The sequence below is a fragment of the Sminthopsis crassicaudata genome, chromosome 4 (genome assembly GCF_048593235.1).
Source record: "Sminthopsis crassicaudata isolate SCR6 chromosome 4, ASM4859323v1, whole genome shotgun sequence".
NCBI classification, from domain to species: Eukaryota; Metazoa; Chordata; class Mammalia; order Dasyuromorphia; family Dasyuridae; genus Sminthopsis; species Sminthopsis crassicaudata.
The window spans coordinates 278,980,471-278,995,669 of record NC_133620.1 but is presented as its reverse complement, the minus strand read 5'-3'; the positions used below and the strand labels follow the sequence as shown (position 1 = coordinate 278,995,669).

General features: G+C 35.6%; 1 protein-coding gene across 1 annotated transcript in view; it reads right to left on the bottom strand.

Moving 5' to 3' along the window:
- Window positions 1–352: 352 nt before the first annotated feature.
- The window catches only part of TREM1 (triggering receptor expressed on myeloid cells 1), a 31,824-nt gene continuing 16,977 nt past the window's right edge, over window positions 353–15,199 (bottom strand). The window contains exons 3-7 of the mRNA XM_074310976.1: window positions 11,395–11,469; window positions 9,421–9,602; window positions 6,251–6,586; window positions 3,724–3,925; window positions 353–1,200 (exon numbers count right to left, since the gene is read on the bottom strand). Coding sequence (XP_074167077.1) covers window positions 1,101–1,200; window positions 3,724–3,925; window positions 6,251–6,586; window positions 9,421–9,487 — 705 coding nt within the window. The 5' untranslated portion in view covers window positions 9,488–9,602; window positions 11,395–11,469 and the 3' untranslated portion in view covers window positions 353–1,100. The remainder of the gene's footprint in view (window positions 1,201–3,723; window positions 3,926–6,250; window positions 6,587–9,420; window positions 9,603–11,394; window positions 11,470–15,199) is intronic.

Here is a 15,199-nt window from a genome sequence, read left to right as displayed (position 1 = left end):
GTCTTAGAGTATGAATATCAAAAGCATTACATTTTAGGAAAAACACCTCAATACTCTAAAGAATATCCAGTAGAGGGTAATCAACAAGAGTGAGGACATTCATAGAGAAATAGTTGAAGGAACTGGGACCATTTAACAAGAGAAGGATAGGACAGCTAACTTCAAATATTTGAAGAATGTATGTGGAATGGTTAGAATAGTAAATACCCTAGTACAAAGTTAGTAAGTTCACTGTCACTGAAGTTATTTAAAGGCAGAAACTGAAAAATATCTGTAAAGGACATTGAAGAAGAGATTCCTACAACATGTAGTCCCATAGGGTGTCAGATAAAATGATTTCCAAGATTCCTTCTGCTAGAGGCACACTTTTAACACCAGTAGTACCTCTTTTAATGTGATGTTGGGATACAATAAGTCACTCATAATTCGCTGAACATTTAACAAAGGAGGTTTACTTTGCCCTAATACAGTAAGGATATGCAACAAGAATATATCAGCATTTGGCTCTTCTGGCCCAAATCCTCTCATCTCCATCTAAAAATACTCTAATCAGTAAATCCTCAAGTTATGAGGTCTTAGGCAACCACAAGTGCAGACTATATGTGACTGGGAATTATTATACCCAATATTCAGGAAGCTGAATCAAGGAAGCTAAAACCTATCAGGCCTTAGGGACATCTTTAGAAAGCCTCTTACATTGTTGGGGTTGAAAAGAAAGAAAATGCTTCTGGGAGATGTTGGTTCTATCATATCTTCCAACTCAAAAATTTGATAATTATAAAAAGAATTCAGATTGTACAAATCCTGGATAAGTCCTACCTTCCTTAACCCATACTCCATTTTAAAAAAATCTTGCACTATGCTTCTCTTTATTTTTGTTAAATAACATTTCCCCCAATTATAGTAAAAACACTTTTTAATGTTGAGTTCCAAATTCTCTCCCTCTCTTTCTTCCTCCCTGAGATGGTAAGCAATCCAATATAGTTATACATGTGCAACATGCAAAACATATTTCCATATCAGTCATTTTGTGCGAGAAAACATGAACCAAAAAATAAAATGAAAATAATATTCTTCAAGGAAGGTCAGTCACAAGGGTGCTAGCACCCAGTCCTCTTTCGGAGGAGAATATATAAGATGATGAATACCAGAATCTTATTCAAAAGCATTCCAAATGTCACACCAAGCACATTAGAAAACCTAGGGAAGAGAAAAGCAAGACAGGTAACAACAACAACAATAGTTGGCATTTGTATAAGTGCTTACTCTGTTCCGGACAATGTGTTAAGTACTTTAATATTTAATTTGATCGGCACAACAGCCTTGTACTATTATTATTCCCCATTTTATAGATGGGGAAACTGAGGCAACCAAAGTTGAGTAATATTTTAGCATCACACAGCTAGTAAATATCTAAAGTCATATTTCAGGTCTTCCTTACTCCAAATCTGGAACTCTATGCATTGCATCACCTAAGTTCCTCAGTTTTAATATCATGAAGTCAAAACAAAAGATAGTAATCACCCTTACATTTTTATATTTTTCATAGCATTTCCATAAGATCATAAATCTGGAGCCAAAAGGGAGCTTCAGAACTTAAACTCCATTTGACCAATGAAAAAACTAAGATCCAGTAAAGTTGAAAGATTTGCCTAAAGTCACACAGCTAATAAATACCAGAGATGGGATTTGAACTCCGGTATTCTATCTCCAGAGCCAGTGTTCATTTCCACGATCACATTTGTCTTAATCCTTTCTGTAGGGTGGTTGCAGCAGACATTAAAATTAGAAGAAATGTGGGATTAGAGGGAAAGTGTTCAGATCTCTCCTTCTTAAAAAGGCTTTTCCTGCCCTTCTCCCTCTCTAAGATTACCTTACACTGACATTGCATATATATTTCCTGCTTGTTTCCTGCCCTCCAAATTGATGGGTTCTGAAATGAGTCTTCAATATAATTTTTTGGTTGAATGAGTCACTTAAAATAGGATTACAAAGAATCTAGAGGCATATTTTCTAAATTTGGCCTTTCCAATTCTAAGATCCTCAGGTAGATATTGACAGGGTGTGGCTATTTGTCTTGAGGGAACAGGATGCTCTTATTGTTCACTTGGAGGGGCATTGAAAGCCCACTATCATGTCTTTGCCATATCCTAATTTCTCTTCCATCAATCTTCCAGATGGTCTGAAATTCCTACCATTTGCTAAAGTCTATAAAGGCCCTCATAAGGAAATCTGCATTTTTAACCAGGTTAAGATGCAAATTGATTGAAGCAAAATGACCTATGGCTTTGTGTCAAGAATCTTATTCATATCTGACAATTGTTATCTTGTCATGACTCCAAGCAAATTATTTAAACTCTGTGAGACTCAGTCAACATCCTAGGGCTTTGCTTCTCTTGATCTCTAAACTAGAGATGTAGCAGTTTCCACAACAGGAATTCCAAAATCACAGAGCATTCTTGGCAATAATTGAGGCAATAGGGTTAAGTGACTTGCTCAAGATCACATAACTAGTATCTGAGACTGGATTTGAACTCAGCTCCTCCCGACTACAGGTCTCATACTCTTATCCATTGCATCAGGTAGCTGTCCCAAGTAAGCACATAGTAGGTGCTTAACAAATGCTTGTTGACTGATTGACTAAAACTTCCTTTTGCCTTCCTTTTGTGATGTAGTAGAAGATATCTGATTTGGAGCAAGCAAGACCAGAGTTCAAATTTTATCTTCTAAACTTAGTAGATGTATAATCCTGAAGAAGTCATCAAATAAGTGACAATTTCTCTGAGTCTCAATATTCTCACCTATAAAATAGAGACAATAATATTCGTAGTTCCTAACTCATAGGACTGTTATGAGTTGCACATGAGATAGTATACAAAGTGCCATGCACTTTAAAGTGCTATAAAAATGCAACCTATAATGATAATTTGACAATGAGGGAAGTAAAACCAATTTATTTGGTCAGTCAGTTAATAGTGTTTGACAAACACTGTGGAATGTGTTTGAGTTTGAAATATATTTACAGGGGGCAGCAAGGTGGTGCAATAGATAAAGCACCAGCCCTGAATTCAGGAGACCTGAGTTCAAATTTGGTCTCAGACACTTAACACTTCCTAGCTGTGTGACTCTGGGCAAGTCACACACACACACACACACACACACACACACACACACACACACATACACACGCACAAAAAAAAAATAAATATATTTACAGAACCCTAAATACTGACTGGAAAGTCTGGAAGGATGTTCTGGCCTTAGAATATAGAAAGGTTGGGAAAATTGTGAAGCAAAATAGAATACATAAGAGATACACATAACAAGATATACATTATAATTTAATATTTAATGCTCTAGAAATAAAAAGGATCAATTTTGCCTCCCTGAGACTTATCTGGAGAAACACTGAAATATTTTGTAGCTGAATAGCAGCTCATCTATAAAATGTGGGATAATAACAGCACTTGTTTCCCAGGTTGTTGTGCAAATCAAATTAGGACTCAGCATCATAAGGAACTTACCTTTCTACATTTTGCCTTTCCTCCTTGATCTCCCCCAACACCCATAGTTCTTCCCCTAGTTTTTGTAGCTCAGTTCTTGGTGAACCTTGCCACTTAAATTTGACCACTAGGCATATGGGCTCTCTACCTGGTTCACTCTGTACAATTATTAAGAAATGGAGCTTGGGGTTTAGCTTCCAAACAGTGGGCCATGACAAACCTGGAAAGAACAGACGTGGTCTCATTGTGAGTAGCTTCAAAGGTTGTAGTGAGACTATGGACTGTACTTTTGACAGGAGGCTGAGTGTGGAAGGTTGGGTTTGGCAAAGACTTTGTTTTTGTGGACAAAGGAGTTGGGGTTTCTTTTCTTCTGGGAGTGACTTTCTGGGGTATTGGTATGCCAGGAGTAATTTCAGTGGTTGCTAAAAGATAAAATAGGTGAGATTAGGATTAGGAGAAAGGCTGCAATCAGAGTTAGGACAAAATTATTGGTAAGGGAAAGGAAGGGGAGGTGGAGGAATTCACTTCTTTCCTTAATCATTCTTCCTCCATCCCTTGCATCATATCTTTGGGGAAATATCTGTTTTATTAGCACAGTGCCTGACACATAATAAGTGCATAATAAATGTCTGTTTATTTATTCATTCTAAAGTCAATGAATCAATTTTAAAATATAGAAGCTGTATGTACATGATACAATTCTATTTTGCTTTAAGAAATGATGAAAGGGAAGTTTTCAGGAAAACACAAGACTTAAATGAACTGATATAGAATGAAATGAGCAGCGCCGAGAGAACAATTTATACAATAACAACAACATTGTAGAGAAAAATAACTTTGAAAGAATTAAAAACTCTCATCCACACAAAGACCAAGCACACTTACAGAGGACTCAGGGTGAAATATACTGGAGACAAGAAGTAAAGATAGCATTTTTCTAGGGATCTATTGATAAAATATGGAAGAAAGGCGTGAGTAGTTGGTGAAATCAAGTGAGAGCTTTTTAAGGACAGGTTAGATGACCTTGTCCATATGACAAGCAGCAGGAAATGATTCAGAAGATATCAAGATTGAAAATAGTAGCCAGACAAGATATGGACCCCTTGTAGAAGTGCATATGTACAGGGACAGGTCCTTCTCACAGATTGAAGCAAAGAAAATGACTAGCTATAAAGAAAATTTGACATGTAATATAGAGGAAATGAGGATGCTTGAGATGAGTTGGTTTTAGTTTCACAGGAAAGTAGGATACAAAGTCATCTACAGAGAGAAAAGATGGAAATAGCTTTAGAAGACTGAGGAGAAAGAGATTTTCTGAAGCAGCAGATATTCTAAGCTTTCATGTTTCTCTTCAAGGATCCAATGCCCTCCAAATTGATGGGTTCTGAAATGAGTCTTCAATATAATTTTTTGGTTGAATGAGTCACTTAAAATAGGATTACAAAGAATCTAGAGGCATATTTTCTAAATTTGGCCTTTCCAATTCTAAGATCCTCAGGTAGATATTGACAGGGTGTGGCTATTTGTCTTGAGGGAACAGGATGCTCTTATTGTTCACTTGGAGGGGCATTGAAAGCCCACTATCATGTCTTTGCCATATCCTAATTTCTCTTCCATCAATCTTCCAGATGGTCTGAAATTCCTACCATTTGCTAAAGTCTATAAAGGCTCTCATAAGGAAATCTGCATTTTTAACCAGGTTAAGATGCAAATTGATTGAAGCAAAGTGACCTATGGCTTTGTGTCAAGAATCTTGTTCATATCTGACAATTGTTATCTTGTTATGACTCCAAGAAAGTTATTTAAACTCTGTGAGACTCAGTCAACATCCTAGGGCTTTGCTACTCTTGATCTCTAAACTACAGATGTAGCAGTTTCCACAATAGGAATTCCAAAATCACAGAGCATTCTTGGCAATATTTTAAGTTGCCTGGAGCATGAATTGTCTAATATACCAACAGGTATACTCCACCAAATTAAACTCATCAGCTACCTGCCTGAGGGCAAGGTCCAAAAGGAATGAGACTCAGAATAAGTATTTTGGATTTGAGAAGAAAAGGGGATGAGGCAGTCAAAAGAATGAGTTAACCAGGTGAAATTTTGGTATAGGAAATATGAGTAAACAGGGATAGAAATGCACACTGAGCGCATAGATCATTGATCTAAAGCTGAAAGGGACCTCAGAGCCCTTCTAGACCAACCCCTTCATTTTAGAGATGGGTAAATTAAATCTCAGAGAGGGTTGTTTTTTTTTTTTCCCAAGATTACGGGGGCAATAAACATACAAGATAAGATTTAAAACCAGATTTTCAGCTTCCAGTTTCAGTGTGCTGAACATAGTACATGTTCTAATGTACTATATACTGTATACATGTACTAAAAGAAAATAGAAAAGGTTCAAGGAAAGAGCCAGAAACCAACATGGTTGATTTTTTTTGAAATTCATCTAGTATTAGAGGATAGAATGTTATAGCTGAAAGAGATCTGAAAGCTCCACTTAGAAATTCCATTTCCTTATGTTTTAAGTGAATAGATTCAGACCAGAGTGCCAAGAGACCTGTCCAAAGTCATTTGCCCAGGTATCACAAAAGAGAGCTAGAATTAGAACTCTAGTCCAAGGCTGCATTCATTTTACTAAACTGCATCTTTGTAGCTTCTCCTTCTAGCTCTCTCTGGCTATTTCTCTGTTCCAGAAACCAAAAGTCATAGAAAGCATCTCCTTTTCCTGACTCCACCCTTTTGCTTACCATCACATGTAGTCAATAGGAAAGGCTCATGCAAGACCAGGGGCTTCTGAGGCGACTGATCGATAACACACTGGTATATTCCAGAGTCCTGCTTCTGGAATCTCAGGATTGTGAAATTCATCATGGCATCAGGAGGGTTGTTTGCCATTAGATATTTGCCGACCCTGAACTGACTGAACACCCCATCTGTGTTGCTTTGTATCAGGGTTTTCAATTGGTTTTCACTCTCTAATCTCTGCCAGGCCTTCAGGGAATTAAAATATTTCCTAATGTTGTAGGAACAATGCAGAGTTGCATCTCTTCCCTCTTTTATGCACAAAGGGGGACTTTGTAATCCTGTAGGGGGAAAAAATTCAAGTCAGAGAAGACCTCTTCTTCATTTTATTTCCATCTTCCAATTCATTTCACAGATGTAAAAAACCAAAAACCACCAAAAAACTGGAAAAGATGAAGTGGCTTGTTCAAGATCATATAAGTGGCAAAACCTGGATCTTAGTCCAAATTTCTCAGATGCTTTATACTACTACAACCTCATTCCAGTGCTGAGCTCTTTTAACCCAAATCACTTCCTCTACTTTCACCAACTCAAAAAGGAGTCACTGCCTTTAAATAAATAAATCCTGCCCATTCCCAGGCTCTCTGTCTTTAGCTCTTGCTGATCCCCAGGTCTCAAGTACCCTGAACACAACTTTCCACCAATCCAAATCTTGTTCCTTATTCACAAACCAGAGATATCCTATTTTTTTTTCCTCCATACTATTTTGTCCTCACTCTACCTCTATTCTGAACTGAACTCCAAGGTTCCTTTTACTTCTAAGATCCCTTGATTCCCTAGCACTCAATCCAATTCAATAAACTGGTATATATTCCTCCTATGCAGCCTTTTCTCAGTGCAAAAGGACAATTATTCTGCAATTAGGAAAGTACCTTGAGGTATTGAGAATTTAAGTAACTTGACCTTTCATAGCCAGTAGGCAGTGGATCAATCAGATTCTGAGACCAGTTTCCTATCCACTCTACGACATTGCCTCTTAGAATTCTTTGCACTGATGAAATCATGGACCCCGGCCAAAAATGAAATCTTTGCTGTCCATATTGGTATTTTAGCAGCTATTTTTAGCAAGATGTCTTATAATATCTCCCATATTTCAACTTAGGTTGAAATTTCCATTCTGGTACTTGCTATCTGTGCAATCTTGGGCAAGTTATTTAACTTTTCTGGTGCTCAATTCCACATCTATAAAACATAAGATTGTGCTAAGGTTCTTTCCATCACTAATTCTGTAATCATTTCTGTTACTATACCTACTACTACTACTACTATTACTATTACTACTATCATTACTCCTAATTTTTCTCCTATTCCTCTTACTGCTAATGCTTATTACTCTTACTATCTCTACTGCTTACTAACTTCTACTCCTTCCTTCTATTATTCCCTTCCTACTCCTAATACTCCTACTGCTCCTCCTCCTTCTCTTACTTCTACTACTTCTATTATCCATGCTATTATTCTTACAGTTCCTACTCCTCCTCTTACTGTTGCTACTTCTACTATACATTCTACTACCCTTAGTGTTCCTCTTCTTACTGCTACTACTTCTTCTATGACGCCTACTACCATTCCTACTCCTACTGCTACTACTCTTGCTGCTCCTCCTCATAATACTACTACTTCATACTATAAATAATAATAATAATAATAATAATACCTGACATCAATATAAAACTTATCACACACTGTTTCCTTGCCTCTGGTCCTCAGGGCTACAGAAAGGCTTTACATGAAAGCCACTGGAACAATTAGCTTTAGAGGATTTTGCTGCCTCATCTTTTTGGATTGAAAACACTGCTCTAGTTGATGGAGTATGAATATACCTTTGGGCAGCCTTCTGCTTATCAGAGTAATTATTATAGTACTACCTATATTGAGAAGCCTGGAAATAAGAATGAGAATTTGTTTAGCAATTATAAGTTATGCTCTGAATAACTTTCTACATATTTGCATTAATATTGTTCAGAAGTTTGAAGGGCAAATGCCCTTCATTTCAAAAAACCCTTGTACCTCTTTTCCTCTGAAATGGATAGAGGTACTGAGGGGCAGAATATTCTTCTGATTACCTGGGAAGAAGGTATATAGTGGATAGAACACTAGATGTGGAATCAGGAAGATCTAATTTTAAATCCAATTTCAGAAACTTACTGACATGTATGACGAGTCATTTAACCTCTCTATGCCTTAATTTTCTTATGTCTAAAAATAGAAATATCACAACACTTACTTCTCAATGTTCATTGTGGAGATAAAAAGAATATTTTCAGAGTATTTTGCAAACCTTAAAGCATTATTAAATGTTGTCATTATTATTATTATTCTTTCTTTTTTCTGGAAGCAAAGCTAGGCAGAAGTGTTGCTTCCAAATCTATACCTCTTGTCTTTCTAACTTAAACAAATTTCATCCTAGATAATTTCATTTAAGGGACCCAAGGTCATTATGATCTGTAGTCAGTAATTTTTAGGGAGCTATTTAGGGTATACACAAAAATAGGAAACAGTGGATTTGGAATCAGAGAATCTGAGCCAGAATCTTGGGTCTACCACTTGTGTGATCTCAAATAAGTTCTGTCACTTCTTTTGGTTTTTTACATCCATGAAATAAGCATTATATTCTATAATCCCAAAGGTCCTTTTCAACTCTATGATCTCATGAGCCTATGAATTACCAAGTACACTCTCTGGTCTGGGGATATGCTGGAGCCCTCTCCTACTAACTCAGAAGAGTCAATTATTAAATTAAATTGTTAAATTAAATTATCACCATTTATGTCTCAGAAATCAACAAGTGCTACAAAATAGAGCTTGATTGATTATCTTGTTACTTATCTAGATTTTTAAAAATTGTGGATAAACTGATATGCTGATTAAATTTAAAATATATGTTTAAAATGTATACTTTTTTCAGGGAGCTGGTTGTAAAACATTTGCCAGTACAGCACTGACTCTCCCTTGGTTTAACCAATCTGTCCTCATTTATGTATCCCTTTTTCCAAGGAAATAGGAGAAAGCATGAAAAACAATGAGACCTAGCATTATCCTCCCTTCCCCTGAATTCCTTACTTTTTTCATCCTTTCTTAATCCTGCCCATTCTGGGCTTCTCGATGCTCTTACCTGAGTCATTGATAAGCAGTAATAAAAACAGCAATTGTTGGTACCTCCAGATTCTTGTCCTTTCCATCTTATCCTTGGCTCTTGGTAAGCTGTGCCAAAGATATCAATGTCACCAACCTTCCTTAGTCTTAAAACATCTTCCGGATGTTGCATCACATTACGCATGCATCATGTTGAAGGCTCTGAGGTTGGGAAACAATGAAGCGGAATATGACAAAGGGTCAGGACCCACCAAAAAAAAAAAAAAAGAAGGAAGAAAAGGAAGCCCAGACAAATTGCAGCCATTCTTCCCACAATGCTATTTTCATCATACTACTTCCCTTGTTGAAAAACCAGTAATGACCCTCTATTTCTCAACAAATCAATAACAAATGGCTTGCTTCTGCCCAATTTTCAGAATAGATATAAAATGACATCTCTTTAATTATCCAGCCTTTTCCCAACATATATTCTCTGATCCAATCAGGTTAGTTTCCCATATTGTCCTCAAACACCTCATGCATATATATCTCCTCTCACTTTCTCCTCTTAAAGTGGTTCCCTTGCCTATATATGTAAAAGTTTTGCAAACCTTGTGTCATCCTATTCCATTTGGGGACATTTCCAAGTTTTAGAAAAGTTTTCCTTTCTTTTTTTTCTTATTACTGTTTTCCTTTATGTTATTTTTTATTTAGTATTTTGTTTTTCTTGGTTATATGTAAAAACAATTTTTTAAACATTCATTTTTAAAACTTAGAGTTTCAGTTTCTTTCCCATTTTCCTTCCCCATTTCATCCCCTCATTGAGAATGTAAGGAATTCAATATAGGTTATACATGTGTAGTCATGCAAAACATTTCTTTAATAATCATAATGTGAAAGAAAACATAGACCAAAAATTTTTTCCAAGAAAAACAAATAAAATAAAATAAAATTTTAAAGTATGCTTCAATCTGCATTTAGACACCATTTTCTTTATCAGGAGGCTAAACTGAGCCTTTTGTCACTTTCATCCATTATTCTTATTTCTTTCCCTACAGTCAAGGTAAATGAGTCTAATCTCTCTTCCAAATAACAGTTCTCCAAATACTTAGCTTATTTTTCACCTGATTTTTCTCTTATCCAGACTAAATATAGACAGTTCTTAGAACTAAATACCATATGGCACAAACTCAAGGACATTTACCATTCTGGCCACTCTCCTCAGGGTAAACTCTAACTTATCAACAACTTTTTTGAATAGGATGTCCAGACATAGTTCTTTAGATGTGATTTGACTAAGAGCAGTTTATTATATCTAGATTATGATTTACTTACTATGATCACATTCACTTTTGGGGTTACCAAAATTGCTGCACTGTTGATTTCTATTTTGTTTTCAGTCTACTAAAGCTACCCCACAGATTTTTCAGATAAGATCCTGTCTAGCTCTGCCTTCCTCAATTGAACTTGTCAAATGTTTGCATAAGGCCTTATATTTATCTCTTGTGGTGCCTTTCCTGACAACTCCACCCTACATCAATCTTTCTCTCTTTAGAAGAATAAACTTTTAAAAAAAAATTGATTGTTTTGGTTAAAAGTTTGACATTTGGAAGTAAAACACTGATATAATAAATAAAGATCTGTCTAAAGAGCTGGGAAGATTCAGACTCAAGCCCTACTAATGACACATACTGTCCATATGACTATAGACAAGTCACTTAAACCTTTCAGTGTTCTAGGCAACTAGTTCTTGGAATTAAATTTAGTAACCCTTAGAGGTCCCCCAGACTTTTTAGTAGCTTCTCTGGTCAAAACTATTTTCATAGTAATACTAAAACATTTAATATATTAAATATTAACATATATATGAATCACTTAAAAGTTCTTTAGGAGTTCTCAATAATTTTAAGGGATGTTAAGAAAAAAAATTTAGGAACCACTACTCTAAGGAACTCTCTAGATTTAGAAGTTGCAAAGAAGGTGCTGCTCTACATTAAAGGTAGAAATTCCTCACCTAGAACTCTCTAATGCAGTTGAATGGTGAAACTGGACACTTTCTCCACACAGCAGAGTTGTTTGTTTTTTAAGACTGTGAATATAGGCATCATCAAAGATATATTACTGTTAAGTAATGATGTTGGGGGAAAAAGCAATTTTAATAATTTAAAGATTAGAAACATTAAGTTTGGAGTTGAATAAATTTTCTATTCTTTTAGGCAAAAAAAAAAAAATACTTAAAAAGTGTGAATAAAAGAAGTTAAAACATTATAGACTGCCTTTTTGAGAAATTTAGCCACAAAAGGGAAGACAGATACTGGACAATATCTAAAGTTAAGATCAAGTGAGAATTTTTCAAAAATAGGGACGACATAAGCTTATCTATAGATAGTAGAGAAATAGATAAGACATGGGGAAAGAGTGAATATAATAGAGTAGGATAATGAAGAAGACAATGTGTTGGAGAAAATGGGTTGGAATAGTATTACTTGTGCACATTGAGGGTTTTATCTGGGCAAGGAAAAAGGTCACATCATCATGTGAGACAGGAGTGAAGAACAAGATAGTGGTAGAAGGTATCTAAATATTGTAAGATAAGTAGTAGAGGAAAAGGAGATCTCAGAGAATGGCCTCAAATTTTTTCTTTGTATTTTTTTTTTTCTGAGGCAATTGGGGTTAAGTGATTTTCCCAAAGTCACACAGCTAGGAAGTATTAAGTGTCTGAGACCAGATTTGAGCTTAGGTCTTCCTGACTTCAGGTCTGGTGCTCTATCTATTGCACCATCTAAATTCCCCAACCTCAATTTTTTTCAGTAAATTAAAAAGGAAGTTTCTCAGTTGAGAGGGGAGAGAAAAAGGGAGTTATGGGAAGCTTGAGAAGGGTGAAAGAATTTGAAAGAGTTAATAGGGTGGCTATTATTCAGTCATTCATGAATTTTGTTCATGGCTTTTTTTGACAAAGAAATTGGAAAAGATCTGAAGAGTAGAAGTTTAAAAATCTGAAAAAAAAAAAAAGATCTGAAGAGTAAAAGTTAAAGTGTAGTTAAAAGAACAGTCAGAGAGAGAAATGGAATGAGAATGAAAGGATCTAAGATATAACCATTTTGTGTCTGTGTGTGTATATATATATATGTTGAAGTACCCTAGTATGAGAGCTGCATTAAGAAGGAAAGACCGAGCCAAACACTGAACTTATTGAAGAAAGATGGGAGGTATCCTGGAGATCAGTAGGCAACAGCTACATCACTGTCCATTCAATATTTCCCAAACTTGTCTTTTGCTCTTTCCTGAAACCAATTTCTTCTCTCCACTGCCTCATTCCTGTCAATTATACCATCTCAGTAATAGTTATCCAGTCTCACAATCTTGGAGTCATATATGATTCAATCTCATTCTCCTACAGTGGGTCCTTCTGATTCCGCTAGTGACCTCTGAATTTATTTCTCATCCTCTATACTCAAAGTCATTGCTCCAGTTTTGTTCTTATTATTTTTTTTTCAAAATTCTCAACCATGTCCAAGTTTGGGGGGCAATTAAGTTATTTGACAAAAACTTCTGAGAAAACAGGAAAGCAGTTTGACAGAAACTAGGTAAAAAACCAACACATCACACACAATAAGTTAAGATCCTTATCTTGGACACATGATTTAAACATAAAGGATAATACCATAAGCAAATTAGGGAGGCATAGAACAGTTTATCTGTCAATTCTATGGATAAGGGAAGAATTTATGACCAAACATGAGAGGATTACAAGTTGCATTAAATTTAAAAAAAATTTGCACTAAGAAAATCAACGCAGCCAAGATTAGAAGAAAAACAGAAAATTGAGTGTGGGGGAAATGAGATTTACAGAAAGTTTCTCTTATAAAGACCTTATTTCTCAAATGTATAGAGAATTGAATCAAATGTCTAAGAATCATTCCCCAATTTTCCCCAATTGATAAATGAACAAAGAATATGAATAGTTTTCAGATAAAAATATAAAAAGCTATCTATAGTTATATAAAAATGTTTTAAATAACTATTGATTAAAAATGCAAATTAGAAAATTCTGAGGTACCATTTCACACCTAGCAAACTAACTAATGTAACAAAAAATGAAAATGGCAAATGTTGGAGGAGAAATGGGAAAATTGGGAAATTAATTCATTGTTGATAGGGATGTGAACTAATCCAACTGTTCTGGAGAGCATTTTGGAACTATGCCAAAGGGCAACCAAACTGCAAATCTTTTGATCTAGCAATACCACTACTAGCTTTGTATCCTAAAGCAAAAATTTTTAAAGGGAGTATTTATGGAAGTTCTTTTTGTGGGGATTGAGGGGATGCTCTAAAGTCTCTGCCAAATATGATATTCTAAGGTTATATTTCTTCTATATGACAGGCTGGTCAAGAGGAGTTTGTCTTTTTTTTTTTTTTTTTTTTTTTTTTTTGCTGACTTACTTAAGACTCATACAGCTAGTAAATATGAAGTGCCTGAGGCTGAATTTGAACTCAGGTCCTCCTGACTTCAGGGCTTGCTCTATCTACTGTGCCATTTAGCTGCACCCTTAAAGGGATTTTTTCATACATATTCTCATAGGTAGAGGAATTAATTTCCCCATCCTCCTCTCTCCCAAAAGTTCCCCTTCTCCTTTCTGAAAGATTTTGATGAGTTTCACCTTCTGGTATTTAATATAAAGAAGCTCTCTGGCCATCCTTTCCCTTCATGTCTGACTTAGTGACTAATTATTACCTGCACCTATGCTGTTGTTCCCTGTGCAGGTAAAGGTGATAGAAGTTATTCCATGAATGTCCTTTCAGTGAATCACTCAATGAGAATTTTTTCAGCAAATACTATGTTACAGGTCCTGTACTAAGCACTGGGGACTACAAGACAGATAGCAAAGTCTCTACCTCTAAGGAATTTACATTCTAATAATGAAGACAGCATTTACAATGGAACTAAACACAAATATAAGCAAAATGAATATGCATTAGGTTTGGGAAACAGAATTGCCAGTGGACATGGACATTGGCTATGGAATATTGTGTTTGAGGATAAGCACGTAAACTATTATATTCAGACCACAGAGTGCACCAAGGGAGTAATATATAAGAAGACTAGAAAAGGAGGGAAAGACCAATATAAGTCAAATAAAACTAATAGTAGCTAATGAATGGAGATATTTGATTTAGAAGGAAAAACTGGGTGCCTTCTTTCTGCTGACTCTCACCTTCCTGAGAGCAGAGTCACTCTCTCCCAATTCTTCCTTTCTGGTGTGACTTTCTAGTGACCACCCTTAGCTCCCTTCACTCTATGTAAAACAATGGGAAAGGAGACAGGTTTGAGGCTTTGAAGGCTACTGCCTCTGAGAAAAACAATTCTAGCTTTCAATTTACCAATTCTATTTTCTGACAACAATGTTCAATTAACAAGTATTTATTAAGTATCCTACTGTATGTCAGATACTGTGCTAAACTGTCTACTCATCCTGGGTCCAGATTGTAGCCAAATTTATTTCATCTTTTCCCCACTTAAGGGGAGGCAAAATAACATTTATCAATAGAATCTCTTTGGTTTGCCTGGAGCCCTGAATTGGGAAGAAAACCTTAGCAATTAGAAGTGGTTTTCCTTTCTATATAAGCAACCATTACCTTTCTCTCAATTGCCTTTAAACAAATAGAGGAGAGATCAATAATACCTTACTCGACCACAGCTTTATCTTAATATTGGTTTTATAGCAGTATCATGGATCCCTTTGATAGTGTGAGAAACTGGCAGAGACTCTCCTTATATATATAATATATAGTATAATAATTACATATAATATAATATA